Consider the following 25,054-nt stretch of genomic DNA (forward strand, 5'->3'; position numbering starts at 1 on the left):
GCAGGGAAAACCTACATCTCTAAAGTACTAGTGTAATTGGCTTTATAACAAAGATCGACCAGTGGGAGAAGTCTTCATTGGAGTAAGGCTGCCTGCCTGGGTTCTTCCGTATAATCTTTTTCCTTTGGTACCTGTAAGTCCTATCTACAACAAATAAAATAACTGCAGTGATGTTCATCCAAAGCTGAGTATCTTAAACTTTACACCCTCCCCTCTTCTTGAAGGTACAAATAAAGAGCCCCAAAACAAGCCCAAGCAAGAACTCTCTCAAAGCACACATACCCTAAGTTGAAAAACCATTTATTTCACTGGAAAGAAAAAAGTGATCCAATTCTATAAGTCTAGGCTTTGGGCCAAAAAGAGACCCAGAAGCAGTGAGACTCTCACCAAGGTCATCCCCAAATCCAACACCCACTGGAGGCAGGAAGCAGGGAGGAGGTAGCTCAGCCCCCACCACAGTTTCTGCACACAATGAGGCCTGCTGGGAGAACAGAACATGAATGGGAGGCTACAGAAGTATTGAAGGATAGGAAGAACAGGAAAATGGGCAGGAAAGGAAAGGAAAGGAAGAGAAGGTCTGAACTCAGCAAGGTAAATTAAGGTCCATGGTTCCTGAGGGACTGAATGCACAGAGCCGAGAACGTCCCGGAGATGGGGTACCACGAAGGGTGTATTCTCATGCACAACCGCAGCTTGGAATTTCAGCCCACACACATCCCACCTGAAAGAGAGCACAATACAGGGGCTTTATAGCAAAGCTCGAAAGGGCTTTCCCACTTAAAACTTCAAAGAACATCTTTACAAAGTCTGATCACTTGACACATCTTTTAAGTTTACTTGTACCCTTTCCCAGTAATAATCTCTAGAAGTGAAAAGAACTTGAAGGCCAGAGAATAACTGGAAAAGCTAAACAATCTCAGACTAAGCCTTTCTCTAAATTAATAGCAAATCTTATTTCATGAGAGTAGGCAAAGACAGCCCGTTGCTTTTGATATTAAATTAGCATTCCTCAGAGAAGGTCGCATGTCACAAACTGTCATTGGAGGACAGGAAAAAGGGAAAGGTTCCAATTAGCTCTCTGGGGTAAAAGGTCAACAGTATGTTTCAATCTGGGAGTTACTGCCAAGGTTCAAGTTAAAAACCATTCAAGATCTCGGACAAAAGTAGCATCAATTGAACAAGTTCTAAGACCTGAGGCCATCCAATTCTGCTTAGGGAAGAAACTAGCTTTTGAAAGACGGTACTGGAGGGCATGTGTAAGCTACACATCAAGTCACTGAATTTTCTTTTCTAGCCCAATCAGTGAATTTGCTATCCAATGACCCTGGGCAAGTCACATAACCTTCTGCTCTAACTTAAAAGATGACAACATCACTCACACTGTTACTACAACTAAGGATCAATGGCAATGTCTGGGACACACTGGGGGCTACTCAAAACTAAGGGCATTGAGAATTACCCTTATGTACAACAATAATTTCAAACACCTAGAGCCCAAAGCTGGCAAGTATCAGAAGAGAATATATTCAAGTAGAGCCAAATGGATCATGAGGCTCAAAATGTATGACAGAGGAAAATGCCAGAGGACTCAAGGTAGAGCTGGTAGCTCAAGAGTATTAAATGCCCATAACAGCTAGTGAGAAGATGAAGGGAGTGATCTGCTTATGGCAAAGCTCCCAATCCTGGATTTTAACATTACCAAAAGAGTAAAATTAATAGGTGTGCATACATACTTGTATTACCATATATCTTCGGGAAGTGGAAGATATAAAAACTAGCACTGTGCAAACAGTTATTTACAAAAAAAAAAAAACTGAACAAAGTAACAGGTTGTTATAGGACAGATTCAAAGATACAGCATTAAGAGTGGGCACTATATTCAGGGAATGAATCTGAGCTGGGCAGAGAAGTTGGATGTTAGAGTCTATGCCCAGACTTCCATGTTGAACTTTATAAATGATGTGCTTTGTACTTTTCTTTGTCCCAACTTACCATCAAATAAGTTCTATAAAACTCAAAGGGGCTGAACTGCTCAGTAATGTCAGAAATACGCTTCAAGATTAAGATGCCATTTTGGTAATGTTCTTAGTAACTGGGACGTGAGCAGTGATGACCAGTTAACTGCAGTTACGGACTTTATCATTAAAGGTCATATCAGACCTTTCACGTAACACAAAGCAGAACATGAAACTTGAAGACCTTAGCAATGTCACACAACTAGGAAACTCAACAAAGGAAACTCTGAGAAACAGCACACCTGAGTCTGAATGTCTGGGTCCCAGGTAAGGTTCAATTATAGCACATAGGTGTGACTGAAGATTCATCAGCACACCACTGTTTGTTTTTCCAGGCACAAATAGAATCAGATTAACTCCCACTACCAGGAGCCCTGAAAAAAATAGCCATGAGGGTCAAGGACATTTACATATTTCAAAGTTAAGCGGTTAGGACTTCTCCCTAAGCCTCTGAACCATGCTCATAAATTCACCCTAACCTTGCAAAAGCGAGCAAGCAGGGCAGCCTAATTGGAGCCCTTTAGGCTGCACGAGGGATGGCAAAACCACAACAGGGGACACCCCACCGCTCTCACCTCAAGCTTTAAAAGGCTGAGTACCGCGCCCGATCCGCGTACTGCTCCCGCTCATACCGGGCCATGTCGTACAGGGAATTCCGCGCGGCTGCTGAAGCTTGGGACAACTCACTCTCATGCCCGTAACCGTAGCCCTCTCCAACAGTGGGGACTGGGGCTGTAGCGCGACGCAGGGGGCTCCGATCCCGCCCGTAATATGAAGTGGAAGCTGCAGTAACTGCAGCAGCGGCTGCTGCAGCAGCGGCAGCTGTGGCAGCAGCAGCTCCTGAGGTCGGCAACAGGTGTCTATCGTAGGGATCAAGAGAGTTGGAGGTGAGGTGACTGGCCATGGCTGTGTTCTGGACTTGTGGCAGCTGGGACAGGGTCTGCTCTGCATAATTATACACGGAGGCAGCTGCAGCCGCCACTGCCTCATAGGACCGGGCAGCACGGCAGCGCTTGTAGTAGGCATCGAGCGCTCCGTACGCGTTGTTGTAATACAATGAATCCCCATAGCTCATGGTGTAAGGCGTACGCACTGCTCCATATTGCTCATTATATTGCTCGGTCAAGTCTGCCACGCGGCCTGAACGATCTATCGGACACTCTTTGGACCAGTGCCCCTCTTTCCCGCACCGATAGCAGCCGCTCTGGTCTCCCATCCCGGGCGCAGTCCTAAGCCGGCTGGTGGACAACTGCACGTGCATTCGTTTGCCTTGAAGAAACAGACGCAAGAAGGGTTGCTATCACTCTTAGTCATAGCCCCAGCCCATACCCCAGACACTGGTCATAGCAATGGCTTTACTTAGACAATTCTAATGCAGGACTCATCTTTGCCAAAAAGATTTAAAAAAAAAAAAAAAAAAGGACCCAACATAACGATTCAGTATAATGACCTGGTTCAGGCAAAGATCAATTAGATCAGTGGTCCCCAACCTTTGTGGTACCAGGGACTGGTTTCATGGAAGACAATTTTCCACAGATTGGGTGGGGGGGGTGGGGGGTTGTGGAGTTCAGGCAGTGATATGAGTGATGGGGAGCAGCTGTAAATATGCTCACTCACCCCCCACTCTCCGATTCATGGAAAACAGTTTTTCCAGATGGGGCCAGTGTCGCGGCGGAGCTCTGCACCCTGGTCCCTAACAGACCAGTACTGGTCCGAGGCCCAGGAGTTGCGGACCACAGAATTAGATGAAGAAATGTTTCAGCTATTAACACTAATTTAATGCTTAAGAAAAAAACTACTCTTGCTCAAAAATAAGCATCCTATGCCAAGTAAAAATCTGCTCCAGTGGCCCAATGTCAAAAGAAACCAAAATAAGTAAGAGTGCTCCAAAAGTCTCTGACATCTCCAACCTTCACTACCAAGACGGATTTCATTAAGCAGGAGACTATAAAGGCATTTTTTCCACCACCACCCCTCAAAAAAACCCAAAGACAATGGAATAAAAGACTCTGAAGTTAGTTATCACCATTAAAAAGTAACCTAGACTTGCTCCATGGCTGAGCATAGTAGGCAAGTTTCAAGGTAGATCTTTGGAAAAAACACTCAGGAATTGGGGAGGTTTGGGGACACAATATAAGTTGAAGGACAGTCTTCCCCCTTAACTAGGTCCTTAAAATTGCTGGGGGATTTTTTGTTTTTTTTTAAAGAGACAGAGTCATGCTCCGTTGGTCAGGCTGGAGTGCAGTGGTGTGATCATAGCTCACTGCAGCCTTGAACTCCCCCCGGGTTTCAAGCCATCCTCCTGTCTCAGCCTCCAGAGTAACTGGGACTACAGGTGCATGCCACCCTGCCCAGCTGAAATTGCTGACTCTAATAATCATTTTAACAAGGATTCTTTAACCTCACAGCTAATTTTAGTGACACCTCGCCCCCAGTAGGGTCAAAGGAAAACAAGGCAGGCTGTTCTCAAAATGCGTGCATCTACAGACTATAAAAACTGTGGTGGAAAAGGTGGGTAAGTGGAGAAAAATCAGTAGTATTAGTCAGTGGACCAAACTACTCAGTTTGGCAGGACTAAAGAACTTCTCCTTAAACTAGGAATCTGAGATGCTAAGAACAAACACCTAATACTGTTTTTCCTTCAAATTACAATTTGTATTCTAGAAATGAAAAACATTACTTCTGAAAACCTAACAAAAGCAGAAACTTCTTTGGAAAAGTTAAAACTAAGTTTTAAATCCCACAGAAGCAATTTACACCTAAAATGATGTACCAGTTTACTGGTAAGCAAAATTCAGGAGGGATCCAAATCCAGCAAAACGTTCCAATGCATCTGGCTACGATGCACCCAAGCATACAGATGTCAAAGAAGTGAATATTGAAAACAAAGGCAAAGTCAACAGATGGGTCCTCTAACATTAGAGAAAGTGGCAAATCCACAATTTTACCTGCAAAATTAAGGTAGGTTTAGGTTCTGGAAGACTAGAAAACACAACAAGGAAAAGGTAATGGAAGGTCCTGGTTTAAACATTACAATCTGGTAAGTTTAGGTCGCAGGTTATTAAAAAAAACTGATATGCAATTAAGTACTTAAGTGTCCTAACGTGATAGCCAGTCTCTGGCATTTGCCCAGGGGGCCACTTTGGCACCTAACAAAACCTTTTAGAGAAAACAAGCACAACCAAGAAATCATTAGGTCATTAATAAATACCCCCATTGAAGGATTTGTCAATTCTAATGCCCAAAAAAGAAGCTAAATCTTTAAAAATCTCCAAAATAGATTTTAAGTGGGAAAACAATACAGAGAATATACCTAACACTGAGAAAATGAAAGGAAAATAAGATCACCCTAATAAATATTACTACTCAACATACACGTAGAACTCTACTAGAAAAGTATTAAAAAGAAATGCTAATATTAAGGAAAACAGAGCAAAAATAACTAGACATCAGAGCACATGGAGTTCAGATGCCCAGTTAATGAGGATAATTTATCCTGAATCAAGACCACACTGTCCTCCCCTTAAGCATGTAACTGCCACAAGCAAACACAACCTCTTCAATGACTGGGTTAAAGTGTGGAAGAGCGTCCAAAAATTAGGTATCACACCACAAACCCTCCACAAAAGCAGCCTTTCCTCCCAATTAAGTTGTTGACAAAATAATTCTCAACTTGCCAATTAAAAAAGGAAAGCAAACTATACCTAAGAGACCTGTGACACTTTTCTTTTAATAATGCACAGCAATGCCCGTGACACGGGGCATCCATCACTTGGGGGAATGACAACCAGACCTCCAGCTTAGCAAGCCCAGTTTAAGGGAAAGAGACACCAAAAACAGCAATGGAGACTCTACAGGGGAGCATCAGAAAAAGAATCAGCCACCCCCTTGTTTATGTTCACATGGTCAGAACACAGGTCTGAAATACAGCAAGGAGTCATGGGAATACCCCATAATTTGGAAGTTAATTACAACCAAAGGGAAAGGCTCTTTTTGACACTGGGGACCCAGCGGGGGTTGGGAGAGTTCATACTTCAGATGTCAACCCACCAGGGTTACCACCCCCAAACTGCCACTCTTGCCACAAGAATTTAGATATTAAGGCAAGAAAAGGTAATACAGGTTGAGTCCCTTACTCAAAATGCTTGGGACCAGAAGTGTTTTGGATTTCACAGTATCCGCATCATACTTACTGTGTGAACATCCCAAATCTGAAAATTCAAAATCTGAAATGCTCCAACAGGCATTTCCTTCGAGCGTCATGTAGGCACTCAAAAAGTTTTGGATTCTAAAGCATTTAAGATTTGGATGCTTCCAAACGAAGTGACAATCCGCATCATCACCTATGCTGCCCTCCAAGCACAAAAACAATTCATCTGGTCAAGGCTCCAAGATAAAAACACAACTAAGGCTCACTTCAAGGATGTTAAAGTCCACCCCCAAACCAATAAAAAAAAGTATCACTAATGCCCCCCACACCAGTGAAAAGATATGCTATTAATGCCCCCCAAATCCTAATGCCTCCTCCCCAGAAATTCCTAAAATCAGCCTTCTAATTCTAGAGTGGCCTCATCCTCAAAATGCAACCCCTTGGTACACGTATAATACAGAAGCAACTTTAAGGTGGTGGAGCTTAAGAGAGATTCTGCTCCTAAACATGTTGCTTAAACTGCTTTTAAAGACATGATTAACTCAAAGTCTTCAGAGGAAAGGATTTCTGCACTGAAGGGCACAAAAGCTTTAGGGGCTCCAAATGAAAGCCAAGTGGGTTTTCTTCACACTTGATTTGCCTAAGGTAAAGCCTGTAAATCCCATGCATTCTCCATTTTAAGAAGTCCATCATCACTCATACTTAATCCTTCACCACTAGCCAGCGAACAGCTCTATCTCTACCAAACCTCTCCCTTTATACTTAACCATTTTCTGCACATAGCCTTTTGTTCGGCACTCTACCCAAAGAGGGTGGTTCACCTTGAAACTCTGTGTTGTCAAGGCCCCTGATGGCCTCCACTGCATCCTCTGCCCGCTCCATGTGTACGAAGGCATAATCTTTCACGATGTCACATTCGATGACTGGACCATACTCCTCAAACTTGGCCCGAAGCTCCTTGTTGGTGCAGGTGGGACTGATGTTGCCCACATGCAACTTGGTTGAGGTTTTGCTCTTATTCTTGCTGGCTTCCACGTTGATGTTCACCCCATGAAGCTTGTAGTGGTGCAGGTTGCGTATGGCATCCTCAGCTGCAGTTTTGTCTTCTATGTGCACAAAGCCATAGTTCTTGATGATGTCACATTCCAGCACCTTCCCATACTGCTCAAAGAGTGAGCGGATCTCCTGCTCTGTGGCCTCTCGAGGCAGGTTTCCAATGAACAGCTTCACCATCTTGACAAGAGCCTGGAAAGAAAAAACAAGATTTCTAAAAAACAAAACTTCCCTCGCTTTAGCGTATTATTTTCACACAGTTTTCTCTCTCTCATGCGCCTGCATGCACACCTCCACACAGTAACTGAAGGGAAGTGGGAGTGAAATAAGGAGGTGTGCTACAGCGCCCGCCATAAAACCTGTAAAAATCAGAAGATGTCTGTAATAGGTTCTTAGTAGACAAAGGGTTTAGTGAGAATCGGGAAGGAAAGTGGGGGCATAAGTGAAGAGCTGGGGTTACTGGACTTTTCTATCCACTATAAGGACGATCAGAAAACAAAAGTCTAACTACTGGGCTTGCTGACTGACTGCCTGAAATTATGAATTGGTCCTTCCTCTCATAGTAACCAAAGCAGCCACCATTTCCGGAAAAGTGGGCCTTGTAATAGCTACGTTTTAAGACTGCCTTTGTTAAGTAGTGAACGCAAGACTCGGACGAGATAGTGAGGCGCCGACAGTACAGAATTACTAAAGCGGGGAACGCCTCTCTCGAGATACCGTCCTACGAGTTCCTGAAGAATGGAGAAATGGGTGGCCACGCAAGAGGGCTTCAGATTCATTAACCAGACAATGTCTCACAACCCGAGAAATTCTCGAAACAGCGTTGTAACTGCTAAGTATAAGAGAAACGTAGTTATCTCGGTGGAAATCTCGACGCTTACGGTACAGCCGAGTCGAGTATAGGGCAGGGTGGGAGAACAGCAAGGTTTTCTCAGGGGGAGGTGGTGGGGGAAGGGCTGCTTCGGGCTTACCGCGCAATGCCGAGGACCGAGATCGGCTCTCAGTGACGGATGTGGAGGCCACGACCCCACTACGACACTCCCAACGCTCAAGGAAGTAGGATAAGATTTAACAGAACAAAAGACAGACAGTAGAAGGTCTCAGAGTCTCACCCGCACAGAAATCAGCAGGGCCTCCTCCTCGCGGCGCGGACGCTTCTGACAAAACGCTAAAATGGCGGCGGCCGCAGCAGTGACTCTGGGTAGAGGGGGAGGTGAGCCTACCACGGGATTGGCCGTTCAATAAAGTAAGAGGCAGGCGTTCCCGAAGATCCTCTTCCTGACTGGTTGTCACGAACGCCAATTACCTGAGAGTCCGGGAAGAGGTGGAAACGTCAGTAACCCCAGAGCTTTTATGCGCAAGCCAATGGGAACCAACCTTGCGAAGCCGAAATCACTGATTGGGGAAGAGGCCGGCGTGAAGGAGGAACTACAAACGTGGGCTTCACCGGCGGGTGCGGCCCGCCATTAGGCGGAGCGAGCTACGGCCCTGGTGTGGCAGTCTTTCGCTTCAGGGCGCCAACTTTGTTACGCTTCCACATTTCGCCAATTCCACGTGCATGCCCTGACAGCATTCCGCTCTCCATTTTACCTTCCATTCCAAATTTCTCCCTCTAAACTTCCAAACGCCAGCCCACTCGTAGCCAGGATACTGTGGACAGTATCTTATGCAGACACAGACGTCAGGCAGGAAAAGCAGCGGAGCCCCTCCCTCAGGAAACCAACCTTCTCCTTTGGCCAGTAGTCCACACTGTAGGAGTCCCAGAGCGACCCCCAAATTAAAACTACTTTCGTAAGTGGTGTAAGGAACCCTGAAAAGTCAACGGGCCCAGCTTCAACTGGGGTGTAATGGCCCAGAAGTAGATCCAGCAGGAGGCTGCACTTACCCTGGAGGGGCTGAGGACAAGTTTCCTCCAGGAATCAAGCCCCCACAGGGTCCAAGAGGAAGAAACTTTTCTTTGTGACCATGGAGACTGAAGACACCCCCACCCCGCCCTGAGAAAAAACTGGAGCAGCAAAGTTGTGTTTTGTTTGTTTGTTTTATTGGGCGCCAACCACAGCAGTAGAATTTAACCCCCTCGAACTGCACCTTAAAAGAGCCTAGTGACAATCAGCTGTAAACAAAATACAGTCAAAATAACATTCTCCAGAGGATCCAACTCCCACATTATGATTTCTGTCTCATCCTTAGGCTGCTTCACATAATCTCATATTCATTGAGCAAGCAACTTAAGAAGACCCTTTGCAAAGCAGCTTTTGAAGAGGGACTTATAAGGGGGGGGAACGGGTGCTGGATGGAAGAACTTAAAACACGAGCAAAACAACCTAAAAGCAGTGAATTATGTGGAAAGGGATCATTAGGAGTGGAGATAACACAAGTGCAACACACTGTCATCCAAAGCAGCCCCCCCAAAAGGGGGGAGAGGTTGTAAAGAAAAAGGTGAAGTCACGGTTCCGGGAAGAGTGGTGAGTTTTAAAACCCCACGTGATTCAGGAATCCAATGGTAGAAAATTGGTCAAGAACTTTTTTTTAGGGTGGAAAAAGGACCTAAAAAGACAAAATATAACATTTACAAATGTGGTCACTAATTTTTGTCCTTTTCATTGTGGATTGTGATGCATGTCTGAGACTAAGTAAAGGCCACAGGACCAGTGATGAAGAAAACCAACTCCGTATCAGAGTCAGCTGCGTGTGCCATTTTGAGGGGGCCAGCATTAGGAGGCAGTCACAACTCAATCTGTGCAACACATGGTATAGAAATCTTTCAGTTTGATATGCCTAATTTTTTGTGTCCCAACAGCCCTGAGGATAGAATTTTCTTCCAAAACACCAAAGCATATGAGATCAACTCATGCTATGAAACTAACAATCTCTCCAGGTCTGAAGGAGACTGGGAATATAAATCTTCTGAATTCAATCCAAGTGTACAGACAAGACTACTGACCACCTCCCCATGCCTCCCAAAACCTAATTACTCGATTTGTTTTCTGAAAGCCAACTAGCTCAAGTTAGTCATCTCACTTTGCAAGCTCATCCAACTGAATGAACCACATTAAATCATCTCCTTGCTTTTTAAAACACATGGCAATTGTAATATTAAGAAGCCAGGATGGTGAAAACGGTATTTGGGGTTAATTTAGAAAGAAGATAGATAATAGCTAATAAAGCAATTCCGTGGCTTTAAATTTTTTAAAAAATGGCAATTGAAATTAAAAATTCAAACTCCTTTCCCAGGACTTTAAGACCCTATCCAATCAAGTTCTTGCATATTGGAATCTCCCAATCTGTTTAATCACCTCCCCCAACCCCCAACTATGCTCCAGACACACTGGCCTTCTTGTCCCAAGCTCATTCAGACTGGAATATTTTTTTTTTCAGGTCCTTCATTGGCCACACCAACTAAAGACATCCCCTGCTCCAACCCTACTTTGGGACTCTTATGCCATGACTCCAAGTTATTTTTCCAAATACTTCTATAAAGGCAGGGACTTTCTTATTCCCTACTATATCCCCAGTGTTAGAACTGTGCCTGGCACATGGCAGACACTCAAATATTTGTTGACTAAGTTAACAAATCAATGAATGAATACATGAGTTAACTTCTTGATAACCAAAAGGAGGTAAATTACTGGATTTTTATACCAGGTTAAGAACCTGGACACTTATCAGTACTGAAAACATGTACCTTTACTCATATCTCCTAGTACACTTTCCAATCTCCCTCAAACAGAAAAGCAGATTCCCAAAACCCAGAGGTAACCTACGCTAACAGCTTTTGATCACCACTTTGACAAATGTGACAAATGAAGCTATAGGTAGAGCTGAGGTTTGTAGCTCAAGTGTCTTCATACTGACATTCATCTACCCAACTGTATTTTACTGAGTCCACAAAAGAGATTAATATTTGCCCCTTAAAAAACATTAAAGGGAAAATTAAAGGTCAATTAAAGACATCTCATCCAAATCCTCTATCTTATCACCCCAACTACACAGTGACATTGAGTGGAATGTTTTAAAAGCACCTTGTCTGGAATACTGTAAACGCCATTTTGGTGATTCTTAACACTTTGCTGACCAGGCTACCAACCTCCTAAGAGGTAAAGTGACTTGTCCAAAGTCATCTAGAAAGCTGACATTCTGTCAGAGCCAAGAATAAATATGTATTCTGGCTCCAGATCTTTAACCAAAAGGGCAGTATATAAGCATATAATTGAGATATAAGAGAGCCTAGACTCTTTAAAGGGAAATGAGGAACAAATCCAAATTTAAGGGTAAACACTGGTGTCAGTGAGAACTACTTAGACATGAATAAGCAATCTATAGTCAGTTCCATACCCTTAGGGATAAATATATATAATTTATACATCTAATAAATAACTCTGGCTCCTGGTTCGGAAATGAGTTACAGGTTTGATAATGGTTCAAAAGCCAGTATTCTCCAGGGACATTTACAGGGAGCCAGCAAGCCAACCAAGCAGAAGGCTTCCTAGGCCTCCAATCCTACTGCCAGCTATACTCTCTTTGCCTTCCTTAATGTCTTTGTAGGTTTCCTACCCTGTACAGTAAACTTTCATCTCTATACTCAAAAGAATCTGACCCTAGGACACAAAACAGTGTTGCCAGAGACTGAAGGTGGCCAAAACTGTGTGATCCAGTAGCCTAAGTCACTCCTAGGTACCACTCACTACAAAAACTCACTGCCTTCACTATTACTAGTATATGCTGCACTCACACCTACATCAAAAATCCCCTGCTCAGCTGTCCACTATGCCATCCCAATCTCCCCAGAATGTTCTAATTCCTAGTCTCTATGAGATGGCTAGCATTTAATGAGTAGTAATAATATAAACACTTGTCACATGTTCTCATTTTACCCTCCCCAGAGTAGCATAGCATAATGATCACAAGTAAAGCCCTAGATGGTTCACATGGCTGGTTCCAAATTCTCGATTTACCAACTTTGTAGCCATGTGATCTTAAGTCACCTAACCTACAGCCTCAATTTCCCCATTTATAAAATAGGTTTAGAAATAGCCAATTCATTTGGGTTGCTATGGAAGATAAATTCACTGTATTATATTAATATAAAGCTAATTATGTTAATATTATAGTGTTTAGCATTACAATAAATGTTAGCCATTAGCCCCATTTATAGATGACAAAACTGAGACAAAGTTCCTGATATGTCCAAGATCACAAAGCCAAGAAGAGGCAGAGCCAGAATTCAAAGTCAGGAAACCTCCTATAGTCCCAGCTACTCGGGAGGCTGAGGTGGGATGAGCCCCTGAGCCCAGGAGTTCAAGTTCAGCCTGGGCAACATAGCAAGACCCTGTCTCTTTTAAAAAGAAAAAAGAGGCTGGGCACAGTGGCTCATGACTGTAATGCCAACATTTTGGAAGGCCAAGGCGGAGAATCACTTGAGGCCAGGAAGTCAAGACCAGCCTGGGCAATATAGCAAGACCCTGTCTCTATAAAAAATACAGAAATTAGGCCGGGCGCGGTGGCTCACGCCTGTAATCCTGGCACTCTGGGAGGCCGAGGTGGGTGGATCGTTTGAGCTCAGGAGTTCGAGACCAGCCTGAGCAGGAGCGAGACCTCGTCTCTACTAAAAATAGAAAGAAATTATTTGGACAACTAAAAATCTATATAGAAAAAATTAGCCGGGCATGGTGGCGCATGTCTGTAGTCCCAGCTACTCGGGAGGCTCAGGCAGTAGGATTGCTCGAGCCCAGGAGTTTGCGGTTGCTGTGAGCTAGGCTGACGCCACGGCACTCTACTCCAGGCAACAGAGTGAGACTCTGTCTCAAAAAAAAAAAAAAATACAGAAATTAGCCGGGCATGGTGGCGCATGTCTGTAGTCCCAGCTACTCGGGAGGCTCAGGCAGTAGGATTGCTCGAGCCCAGGAGTTTGCGGTTGCTGTGAGCTAGGCTGACGCCACGGCACTCTACTCCAGGCAACAGAGTGAGACTCTGTCTCAAAAAAAAAAAAATACAGAAATTAGCCAGGTGTGGTGGTACCCACCTACAGTCCTAGCTACTTGGGTGGCTGAGGCAGGCCCAGGAATTTGAGGTTGCAGTGAGCCACTTTACTCTAGCCTGGGCAACAAAGCAAGACCCTGTCTCAAAGAAAAAAATAAAAAACTAAAATCTCAGGAAATCTGATTTTAGAGGCAACAGTTACTCTGTGCCAAGTCAGTTTTCAAATCAAATCTCTTCTCCAGAAAGTTTCCTCTAACTACTAGCACTGCCACATCTTCTTTACTTACCACTTGCTTACCATTGCTTATTAACTATAACTAATTCACTGAGGTAGGTCCTGCCTCCCAAATTCTCAGGTTCAGCCCAAGGCCTCATCTACCTGAGCACTGCATTTCAAGCACTATAGACACATACTTCAAATGATTTAGCACTAGACGTGAAACTCAGTTTTAAGAATTCCTCTTTTTCTGGAAAACCTAGACTCTCACCCTTTATAACCTTTTTAAAGGTAGCTACGCAATTTAGGTGAATTTGAATTTTCCATGTTACATAGCATACTAGGTCCATAAATCTAGTAAATCTATTTTCATGAAGACCTCACCCATCCCATGTTACAGTCCACTTACTTGGCTTGATAGGACAAAGTGCCCTACACTTTGAGGACCAACAGTCTGTGCACAGACTTTGACAGAGCTTAAGTGATTGGTATGACTAGAAAGGCAGCCTACCTGTAGAGGCTGTCCCCTCAGTGATAGTCCATTACCTCCATTATCAGAGATGGGGCCCTAAGCCTACCTCAGACAGAATTTAAAGCAAGGTCCAAACCTCAGAAGAGAGTTGGCTGCCAAGGCTGGAAGCCTCTGGGTGGTCTTATTCCAGGAATAAGCCAACTAAAACTTCTTCAATGAAGACCAAGTTGTAGAGGTGGTAAGTGTAGAAGCTGAATGATCTGAAGATACAGAGAGCCCATTTTCCCAAAACATACATTCAAGGTCTGTCCTCCCATTCATTCAACCCACCTTTTCCCAAGTTATAGGACCCTGAAAATCAGAAATCCACAAAAAGCAAAGTATGAGAAGTGGGCTACAGGATTAACACGGTGCATGATTAAAATAAAGAGGGAAGGGAGATTTTAAAACAATCTGCACGAGAGAGGAAAATGACAAATGATTTGGCTTTGTAGCTCCTGGCGAAACAATGAGAAGCCTAAGGGATGAGGCAGGAGGGGCACCAGGACCTAAAGATGATAGGCACTTAGAGCAATCATCCGGGCCAGTTCACTCTGAGGAGCCAGGGCTGCGATAGAGAACATCACTACTGGCCCATCAAGCTGTTTTTTGCAGGAACCATGGCATTCGGACAGTGGCAAAACCCTCACCGGAGAGAAAGGAAGATGCAGAAAGCCACATTGACAAGGAAATATTGCAAATACACAGGCCACAATCATAGCCCTACGATCAACCCTAAATTTTTCAGGGTAATAACCAAAGTTTGGCCTGTTAGCTTGGCCCTCAGATAACCCTACCGTCATGCAGCAAAGTAACAAGAAACCTATCAAACTCCTCCTCCCATTCTTTCCCAATCCTGCAAAGAAATGAAAAGGAGCAGCAAAGCACCTGAAGGCAAAGCAGCGAGCAAAAGAGAAGCAAAGGAAAGAGCCATGGTCCCAGTATCCCTGAGATTACACCCGTTAGCACCCACAAATAAGAGCTCATGGTCATAAGGCCAAATGATTTTGCATACTGGACAGAGGGAAGAGGACATCTGGGATAAGCTACTCCGTCGTGAGCAGGTTCACATGAAGCCAGTGAAGGGAGGCAAGGCAACCCACCTGAACTCCCTTTGACTGCCTCACACACCTCCCCAGTCGCCTTGCCCCAGCAGCTCCCAGAGTCTCTAAAGCCCCCTTTCCCAAAGGAGCAGCAGTAGGTTCTCCTGTTATCACCCCATTCAACCAGTCTCCTTCCATTCACCCACCATTAAGCCCAAGTGTCCATCTTGTCCTAGGTTGGAACTGCCGTAATTTTTGCCCAGGTCCTCAGTACCCAGCCCTAGAATAAAAGCATAAAAAGAATCCTCTATTCCTCACCCAGCCCCAGCATCCCTTCTTGATGGTGCTTGTACCCCCCACCTTGTTCCCAGAATCTATCATGGTACCTTCACATATAAACCCAGCAAAAAGACATTTCAAAACCCTAACAGATAGGGATATAGAAAGGAGTCTCAGGTGGTTATAATGGCAGAGGTTGACAGGACGCGGGAAGAACGCTCCATGGTGAAGTTCAACAGGCGAAATACCAGGTCTATGGCCAGCATGCCCCAAGTCTGCTTCAAACTTCCCCCACCCCTCCTTTTTCCAACCACAGGGCAGTAGATACTGACATCACCCCCACCCCACTACTGGCTCCTTTCAGGGTCCCAGCCCCAGCACTCACTAAAGGCCAATGCCTAAAGGATCCATTAGTCTTGTAAACACCAAAGCAGCCCATTCTCCACTTCTTGAGAAGCCAAACCCCAAAACCACCCACTGGAGCGCAGGTTGTTTCTGAACTGGGGGAAGTCAGGGAAAATGGTCAAGCATAGGCAGAGGAAAACAGGCATTATTTATTGCATTTTGGTGTGATTAAGTTGAGGGCTAAGAAGTCCAAGCCACTGGTCTGGATTCTCCAGTCTTAGAGATGGCAGGCTAGTAGGACGGCAAAGAGCTAGATCCCTCTGGGCCGCAGGGAAATCCTTCTCATTCCCACAACCGAGCCTCCTTCCTCACCCACCCTGGGTTCTCTGGCTGCCTTCCCTCTAGCTGTCATGTCTTCCTGGATGTCAAACTGGCTCCTCTGACACTGAGTGCAATCAAGACAATGACAACCAGGTTTCCAAACTGCAAATTGCCCCAAGTTTTATTTGTAGTCCATACAAAAGGGAAAAAAAATTAAGGTTTTCTAATACCACCTACTTGGGGAGATGGGGAAGTGGGACTGTGCCGCTCACCATCAGCTAGAACTTCAGTGGTCAGTAGGGATTTGGTCAGTTGCATACCAACTGACTGTCCCAATAGGAACTCAGTCTCAACACAGTCTACAGAGGGACAGTCAAGGACCCCCTGGACTGCTGGCACAGCTTGGCGCATAGGAAATGGTTACGCTAACCCTTTCCTGGCCTCCCTCACAACTAAAAAGAAAAAGGCGCCGCCGACCTCAGCTGCAGGTTGTTTCCCCATCCAGACGACCTTAAATATCGCGCACAAAAATAAAAGGGAGCCAGGAAAAAATAAAAACACAAAAGAAACTCCCATTCTGAGGAGATGGGAGGCAGGGTAAAGGGGAAACCGCAGATCTAGAGCCAGTAGCAAGATTTACTGCTGAGGCGAAGGAACAAAGTAGGTTACTGCCGAACACTCCAAAGGATCGTCTCCCGGGGAAGCCCCACATGGTAGAGGGGATGAAAAACCGCAACAGGGAGACGTATGGGCCAGAGTAGTTATAACCTGGGTCTGTACCCTACCCACCTCTCCTCTCCCTCCCTCCCTGTGGTGCCCCATCCCCAGGATGGCCCTACATGCGGCGCTGGTAGCCAGAGTGCATCTGAGCTGCCCGCAGGTAATCATTATAGGAGCCCGAATAGCGTGCGTAATCGGAATGGGCATCGGGCAGGCGACGGTAATCCAGCGAGGACTTTGTCGGCGAGCGGCGGAACGAGAGCTGCGACTCTGATAAACGGCGGTAATCAGAGAGCTCGGCTAAACGCCGGTCGGAACCATACCTAGTCGAGAGAAGAAGACAGTTGGTGAATGAGACAATTGAGGGGAGAGCTCCAGGTGGGCATGGGGGAGATGCCAATGGGGGACAGGGAGGGTGTGATCAGACTGGTCTCCAACAGATTGGTCTCCTTTTGTCAGAAAGCTCATCACCCTATCCAGGCCAAGAAATCAAGCCTGGGTTCACATGAGTGGGAAATCAAACCCTCCACTGAAGCCCTCCCCTACAAACTGGCCAAGGTGGATTTTGGTCTACATTCCCAAACCACAAACAAACTATCCCCACCCCTGGGCCCTGCACAGAAAGACCTTGGTTGTTTATCAACAGAACGGCGGATGAAAGCAAGGTCCCCAACTTCCCAGAGTGGACGCACCTCATAAACTTGCCTTCAGCCAGTTGAGTGCCAAAGAGACTACTCTTTCACACCCACCCCCACCAAAGCCAGGACAACCACATAACAGGCTTAAGGATCCTTGAGACGGTGGGAAAGGCTATGGGCCGCAATCCTGCAGGCAGTAGCTCCAATGGCACTTGGGCTAGCCTAGACAGGAGACACTTTCCCAGCCTTACTAGCTGGTACCACCCCAGGCTGAGCCCTATGCTCCACCTGACCCTGGTGACCAGAAAAGCTCACAGACACCACTCCCCTCGTCCTCTGGACATCCCACGGGAATAAAGGAGAGAAGACCGAGGGAGGGGTGGATGGCTCCAATTTCCCTCCCATGCCAACCTCAGCCCCTTGCCCTAAGCCCCAGCTGGGGGCAGAGGCGGGGGGGCATACAGTACCTTTTTGACATGGCGACAGCCTTTTTGTACGGATCGTCGTAGCTGGCCCGGGGTGGGGAGAGGCGGGTACGCTCATAGGGCGGCGGGGTGCTGTTGGCGTTGGCAACGGCCCCCTGGGACATGGACAGGTAGGCTGCAGACGGCTGACCTGCCCCATCGTAGGCATTGCCTGGCTGGCCACGATAGGAGGCAGCAGCCTGGGGATGCTGCTGGGCAGCATAGGAAGCAGCCAATGAGGCTGACGACTGAGTGCGGTAAGGTGCTGCCAGGGTGGCAGAAGGCTGGGCCCCATAGGCAGCTGCGGCACCATAGGAGCCAGTGGCCGCAGCAGCCGACTGAGCCCCATAGGAGCCTGAAAGGCCCATCGATGCTTGAGCCCCGTAACTATTCAGTTGGGTCTGGACAACCGGCTGGGCCCCATAGGAGCCAGCCATTGGGGTAGTGGCTTGTGCAGCATAGGCAGCTGGCTGGCTGGCATAGGCAGCAGCTGTCGCTGGCTGTGCCACATAGGCAGCAGGCTGGGAAGAGTAGGAAGCAGCCTGTTGTGCCGCATATGGGGCAGACTGAGCATTGTAAGAGGCTGAGGGCTGGGCATTGTAAGAAGCTGCCTGAGCTCCATAAGCTAGTGAAGAGGCTGCAGACTGGGCCCCATAGGAGGCTGCCTGAGCCCCATAGGAGCCTAGGGAGGAAGCTGCTCCCTGGGTGTTATAGGAGGAAGCAGCCGCACGAACCCCATAGGAAGAGGCAGCCTGGGCGCCATAAGAGGATGGCTGGTTACCATAGGAGGCAAGGGAGGAGCCCTGAGCCCCATAGGAGTTGAGTGAAGAAGCCGCAGCTGCCTGACCCCCATAGGAGGAGAGGGCTGAGGCTGAGGGCTGGGCTCCACCATATGGGCCGAGCGAGGAAGCTGCGGCAGACTGGGAGCTAGGGCTAGCCAGCTGGCCCCTATATGGGGCCCCAAGGGAGACAGAGGGCTGAGCGCGGTAAGAGGCTGCCTGGGCTGCCATGGGCTGAGTCCGATAGCCGACACCCAAAGAGGCAGAAGGCTGGGCTCTGTAGGCAGCTCCCAGTGACACTGAGGGCTGGGCCCGGTAGGTGGCTGGCTGGGCCGTCAGAGGAGCCACGTAAGAGGCCCGGGGAGGTGAACGGCGCAGAGGGCTGCGGTCGCGACCAAAGAAGGGTGGTGTGGGCTGACGTGCTTGCCCATCAAAGCCACCAGCGCTGTTGCCAAAAGCCTGCTGGTAGTCGAAGGTGGCAGAGAAGCCACCAGCTCCAGGGAATGCCGCATCCCCAGCCCCTGGTTTCTTGGTCTTGTCCCCAGACTGGATAGCCAGGCCAGGCCCCTTCTTCTGACCCTTGGTGGAGAGTTCCACGTTGATGCGCTTGCCCTTCACTTCTTTGCCGTTGAGCTGCGCGATGGCGGCTTTGGCATCTGCTTCCTTCTCCATGTGAACAAACGCGTAGTCTGATAAAGCAGCAGACAGAGGGTTAGCAATTAGGGGGGCAGGGCATGCTACCTGATGGGTCCCAAATTGGACACACAACAGCGCCCAGCTGTTGCCGGCTACCTCCAGGCCTCTAAACCCTCCTCTCCAGGAGTATGTCTTAAAATCTGGCTCCCATATAACAAAGCTTCTGATTGCCCCGAGTAATCATCTTTGCCTACAGCCTTCTCCCCACTCTCGAGACCCTTTCACCCTGCCGCCTCACCCAACTTCCTGGTGAGAGAAGAAAGAGCAAAGATGAACTGCAACACAGGATAAAAATCTTCACAGCTCCTGTAAGTATAAACCAGCAGAACAAAGCGCAGAAAGGGTTTCTGGACCACTCAATTATTCAGTGTTCTCAACCCAAGCTCATCAAACACTAATGTTCACCTTTGAGGATTAGCTCTCAAACACTGGAAAAGACCACTCACGTTTTAGCAAGACCCATCTCTCAGCCCAGGCCCAATTAAGGCAAGAGAGTTAGACTGCAACAAGCAAGCAGTTCACAAAATTCCTCCAATATGATCTGCCCCTTTTTCCACAGTATTTCCCAAGTTTTCAAGGCACTTGCAGGCACAGGACCTCATTTGAGCCTCACAATAATGCTATGAGGTAGGCAGGGCAAAGAAACATTATCTCAATTTTACAAGTGGGCAAGCATGCTCAGAGTTTTTATATGGCTTGCCCCAAATCAAATTATTAGAGCCAGGACCAGAATATCTGCTCTTCCAATGTCACTTTGCTATACCAGTCTATCCCTGAGAAGTCAACATATAAGGCAGGACTGTGAAATATGACTGAAAATTTAGGCTCAGAAGGGGGAGAAGATGGACCTATGTAAGCCAGTGAGTTATGGGAATGGAAATGAAGCCTACTGGCTGAGATCAAGCCCAAACCCCCTGTTGTGCCAGGCCACATTACATCCTCCACTGTTTCCTCTTTACAGGACAAAGCTACACCTTACCCCCCGGGCTTCTGTTTATAGAACAGACTGCTTGCAGGACAAATCTGGTTTCTCAGCTATAAGGCAAGAAGCTGCAATGACTACAGTTAGCAGGCTCTGCTAAACAGGTTATCCCTGAGGTTCTCAGTAAGATCTGAATGAGCAGTGGTGGCAGAAAATCTAAGACAGGATGTTGATCTCAAAGTTCTACTCATCTACCACATAGAAGGGGAAACTTTTAGGTAGGGGAGGAGTGGGAAGAAATTCTCACTCAAATCCGTACTCACAAACCACAACAGTGCTAGCAGGAACTGAACAATGATAGGATCCTGCCCCTAGGAAATAAAGCCTTAGACCTAACCCCATTCTCAACTTGTGGCTACTTAAAGACAGAATTCAAGTGCCAGGATCTGAACTCTGTCACATCAGTTTAAGAAATGAAGAGCTACCCAAATGAAAACTATAATACTAAAGTTCCATTCTCCAACATAAATTCTTTTACTAGCCTCCAAACAAATGTCCCAATTTTTTAGAAACTTACAGACCAGATGCCCTCTTAAGCTGCTCCTCTAAAACAAGTCCATTTCACTGGATTTGAAGGCAATGCCACCAAACTCATAATAATGGCAATAAAAATACAATTAATAGAAGTCAAAAGTGTGGTATAGCACAAAAGGGATACTGAGCTAAGAACTAAAAGGCCTCACTTCTAGATCCAGATATCACTGACTTGCTATAAGATCTTAAGGAACTCACCACGTGTTTCCTTACCTGACAAATCTATCCTACTTACCTCAAAATTAGGAGGTTCAAGTGAGAAGACAAAAGTACCTTGTATAACTAGCTACTATAGAATGATAAGGAATTATGATAATTCAAACCTAGGAATAACCAGAGGCTTATTTCCCTAGAGAATATTATCTTTTGTCTCTAATAAAACACAATGCTATCTGTACATGCAAACTTAGAACATACCACAGATGATAAAAGAACAAAATAACTATCACAACTCTCAGTCCCCAAAAGCCCCATGGACAGAGCCTTATCTAATGACTGTGAAAAAGCCCCTTGTTTCCTTCAGCCTAGCCATGGTGCACTAGAATTGTCCTCAGATTTCTCACCTCCACTTTGGTAGAGTGAGCTAAAAATAGCAGCAGGTGGTCTAAGATCTCTAAAAGCAGCAGAGGCTGAGGTGACCCTCAGGCATGGCAAAACCACCTGGAGAAAGCAATGGCAAGCAGAAGGGCCCATTCAAAGTGAAAAGGAAGCAGGAGAGTTGCTGGAACTTGGAGGAGGGGGGGCAACCTCCAGGCACTGTACTAATGTTCCTGATTATTCTATCCACAAATTCCTGACACTAGAATGAGCTAAGAAAAACACTCAACAAAAACTTCCATGGGTTTACAAAGCATTTGGACATCCCATTGTCTACTCCCTACTTAGCTGGATTTTATTAAGAGACTAACTGGTAAAATTTGAAAATTGAGATTTCGCATGTGCAATTCCACTGACTGCCCAGATCAACTATATAACTGGTCCAAAAAAAAAATAGCCATCTGATACAATTATAACCAAATTATATCAGGGAGTTTCTAAGCCTGATAATGGAAGTATTAATAGGTTGCCCAGCTGACTCAATCACATCAGAGCTAACTAAGCCCCATCACAGTGAGCAGCCAAACTCAGACCTAGTCCTATCAAAGACACCCAGAAACTCATTGTCGTACTCCTACGACAATGAAGAAAAAACAGAGATCTGAAGAACTCGAGGGACCTACCTGCCTGGAGAGCTCTAGTTCAAGGTAACCTCTGAAGGAAATCACTGCATTGGGACTAACAAGTAATGTTTTGCTGAGATGCAATAGCCTGTTGGCATCACAATTACCCCAGTATTAAAATTAAGAAAATCCAGAAAAATGAGTTATCCTATCCTGAGAAGACTAAAAATCTTTAACTTGAAACTATACAGCTCTGTATAGGAAACAACAATGGTCACCCACAAAAAAGGAAAGGAGGTATTTTCTTCTTTAGCCTTTCAGACCTCCCCTGGTCTGTGTGTGGTTCCTGAAGCTGTTCATCTTTGAACACCCAATAGGATGTAGCTGTGGAGAGTGGTTGCAATCCACTGTTGCTGCTGTGATTTCTGCTCTACAAATCATATATAAGCTCCTGGAGTAACCAAGCAACTATGTTTTTTTTTCCTGTGAAATAAAACAGAGCTGGTTGTCCTGTGCAATATCAAGCTTCTATGCTTTTCAAAAACGTGACGGTCAACACGAGGAGACTCAATCAAATGACCATTTCTAGCCCAAGAAATGAGTAAACTAGTTATACAGCCAGCCTCTTCTACTACATTCTCAACTTTAAAACCTCACCTTCCTTCATCCCAAAGAGATAAAAAGGCATCAGTGGAGGATATGATGCTCAATCTTTCCCACAGCGTCTTACATTAAAGTATATGAGGAGCTGTGTTACATATCAGAATAACTAACAATAACAGTTGAACACCACTGAGAAAACCAATGCATTTCTGTTAATCAAACGTTTACAAAGGGACAAAATGCACAAACTTTCCCTCTAACTCTCACAGGAAGCCAGCTAGGAGTTCTAAAACCATGTGCGGTTATCATGCACTTCACCCCCACTGTCACTTGGTGTCAATCCCAAGCAAATTCAGGCAATTTTTTGGCTTTCTCTACCACCTGAAAGCAAGCTTCTTGACCATGAGCTGGATTCTAGACTCCCAATCTAGTAGTCACGCAGCATAGGAACCACAAAAGAAACCTGGTAGGTCAATTAAACAGAAAGCTCTCAAAGACTCATATATTCTCTCCATTTGCTGGCCAAGTACCAAATCTGAGACCCTCCCCACTCTTTTACTCTAAACAAAAGCAAAAATCCATGCGCCATACAGCCTGCCTCAGAGCACCCAGCAGGAAAGCCCGATTCTGGATAGTTGTAGACTCGCATAACCTGAGTTGAGGAAAATAGAATGCAGTATTAATGCAGAACAAGGAATTGTTCCTAGTAGTGGAGACTATGACCCTTTACACTTCCCCCCACTTACAGAAAGGATATGGAATGCCCCAAAAGATGTGCCTTTCCAGGACAGCAAATGAAGTATCTTGATGGGAATGAGTAAGCACCTGTACCCCACATGCATGTCCTACCCTCAAAACTGTTCACATAGGATATGAACGGGTACGGCAGGTAAGCATCCGGCACCAGGAGTAAGGCATGAGATAACTCCCAGGTTGCTTCCTCAGAGATGACAGGGCAAAGTTAACTCTGATCTGTTCCCAAGTGGAACAGAGACTGGCCACAAACACAAGGGCTGTCCCACCAAATCCTGCCAAGAAAAAGACCTTAGGGGATAAAAACCCAGACTATGAAAAAAGTCAACTGGGTCTCTACTCAGGCCTAAATTATGGTGACACATTTTCTCAAACAAAAGGCAAATCAGGGATCTGCCTGGAGGATTAGACTACTCAAGCAATGACAACTACTGATTCAGTAAATCGAGTTTAGCCAATGGTTAACAAAGATCTCTTACATACTGCTCCCCATGACCCTCTCAGCCAGAGTAAGCCCCCTTGCAAAGTCACCAAGCTTATGTGAAAGAATGACACTGCCCCGGGGGCACAGGCTTAACAAGTAAAGACTATGAAGAAGGGGTCTTCACAAAATAAGCTTCCTTCTACATGCAAAAGGTCGGGGTTTTCAGTTGATAGATATGAAACTGAGCCCAAAGAAAAAAACTCAAGTTTGAGGGAGTTGGAAAGCACAGAGCTGCCACGCCTAACCTACCTAATGCTGAAAGGCCAAAGTGGATTGGAAGGGGCCCCTCCTGTACCCACGAGTAAGTGTGCCCATGAGTAGACCCATGCCAGACAATACTAAAAGATCCCAGCCCGAGAAACGTCCAAGGGCCCCGTTACCTTCCGCTTGTGAGTATTCACCAGGAGGGAACACGAGGGCGGCCTTGGGGCGTCAGCCCCCACCTTTTCCCTCTTCCCTTGATCTGACCGACGTCTGGAGAGGAAGTGGGGAAGTGGCGAAATCTTCCCCGCTCCATGATCCGGCTTGTGCCCGTCACTTCCCAATTTCCGCTCTGTTGCCAGGCCCAGGAGAAAGCGCGCCCCCGGAACACTCTCAAGTCCCTCAGGCGCGTCCCCGGCCCCGTAGCTTGGCTCGCAGCGGCCGCCGCACCCACCCAGAGCCGCTTCCTCCCACTTGGTGAATGGTGCCTGGACCGCAGGGGAGGAGGGTGGCCCCCAACACCTCCAGCCTGCTCCCGCGCACTTCCCCACCCCGCCCAACCACGCAGTGACCGACCCCCGGGTAAGGGGCGGGGCTAACAGGCAGAGTGCCCCGAGCGCGCCCCCGCCCCCGAACGCGCCCCCGCGTTACCTTTCACCACGTCACACTCGATGACGCGTCCGCGGCGCTCGAAGAGGCTGCGCAATTCCTGGCTCGTGCATGCAGCCGACACATTGCCCACGAAAATCTTCCAAGTGTTAAGAGGCCTTGGGCGCGACATCTCCACCACGAGCGCGCGCCCCGGCCGCAGCTCGTGGCCGTGCAGGGCCTCGATGGCGCGCAGCGCGCCCGCGTTCTCGCGCATGTGCACGAAGGCGAACTGTTTCATGACGGCGCAGCTCATGACCGTGCCGTAGGGCGCGAAGAGGGCTGCCAGCTCCTCCGGAGTAGTATCCGCCCCGTCGACATTGCCCACGAATATCTTCATTTTGCCGCCGCAGCCGCCTTCCCGGAGAGCCGGGATCGCTCCTCAAGCGACAAGCGAGACGTCCGACCGACCGGCAGTCCTCCCCAGGAATGGCTGGCGACCGAGAACCCCGCCGCGCAGGCGCCCTGACCTAGCCAAT

The 25,054-nt window shown here is 46.8% G+C and overlaps 2 protein-coding genes across 7 annotated transcripts; both read right to left on the reverse strand.

Moving 5' to 3' along the window:
- Nucleotides 1–280: 280 nt before the first annotated feature.
- On the reverse strand, nucleotides 281–8,466 carry LOC105827375 (RNA-binding protein 4). 3 transcript variants are annotated; one of them, XM_012665483.1, is made up of 5 exons: nucleotides 8,331–8,466; nucleotides 6,987–7,410; nucleotides 3,206–3,284; nucleotides 2,591–2,875; nucleotides 284–721 (listed from the first exon to the last, which is right to left on the reverse strand). In XM_012665483.1, the coding sequence occupies exons 2-4, from the start codon at nucleotides 7,396–7,398 to the stop codon at nucleotides 2,599–2,601; spliced, it is 768 nt and encodes a 255-aa protein (XP_012520937.1). In that variant the 5' UTR covers nucleotides 7,399–7,410; nucleotides 8,331–8,466; the 3' UTR covers nucleotides 284–721; nucleotides 2,591–2,598. The 3 variants fall into 3 exon arrangements, with proteins under 3 accessions (XP_012520936.1, XP_012520937.1, XP_012520938.1); XM_012665482.1 differs by having other exon boundaries at nucleotides 281–721; nucleotides 2,591–3,284; XM_012665484.1 differs by lacking the exons at nucleotides 2,591–2,875; nucleotides 3,206–3,284.
- Nucleotides 8,430–25,054, reverse strand: RBM14 (RNA binding motif protein 14). 4 transcript variants are annotated; one of them, XM_012665477.1, is made up of 3 exons: nucleotides 24,579–25,054; nucleotides 19,093–19,203; nucleotides 16,068–16,956 (listed from the first exon to the last, which is right to left on the reverse strand). In XM_012665477.1, exons 1-3 carry the CDS (start codon nucleotides 24,913–24,915, stop codon nucleotides 16,934–16,936), a joined length of 471 nt encoding a protein of 156 aa, XP_012520931.1. In that variant the 5' UTR covers nucleotides 24,916–25,054; the 3' UTR covers nucleotides 16,068–16,933. The 4 variants fall into 4 exon arrangements, with proteins under 4 accessions (XP_012520935.1, XP_012520931.1, XP_012520930.1 ...); XM_012665476.1 differs by having other exon boundaries at nucleotides 17,739–19,203; XM_012665481.1 differs by lacking the exons at nucleotides 16,068–16,956; nucleotides 19,093–19,203 and adding an exon at nucleotides 8,430–8,524 and having other exon boundaries at nucleotides 24,579–25,048.

The sequence above is a fragment of the Propithecus coquereli genome, unplaced genomic scaffold, assembly GCF_000956105.1.
Source record: "Propithecus coquereli isolate 6110/MARCELLA unplaced genomic scaffold, Pcoq_1.0 Scaffold120, whole genome shotgun sequence".
NCBI classification, from domain to species: Eukaryota; Metazoa; Chordata; class Mammalia; order Primates; family Indriidae; genus Propithecus; species Propithecus coquereli.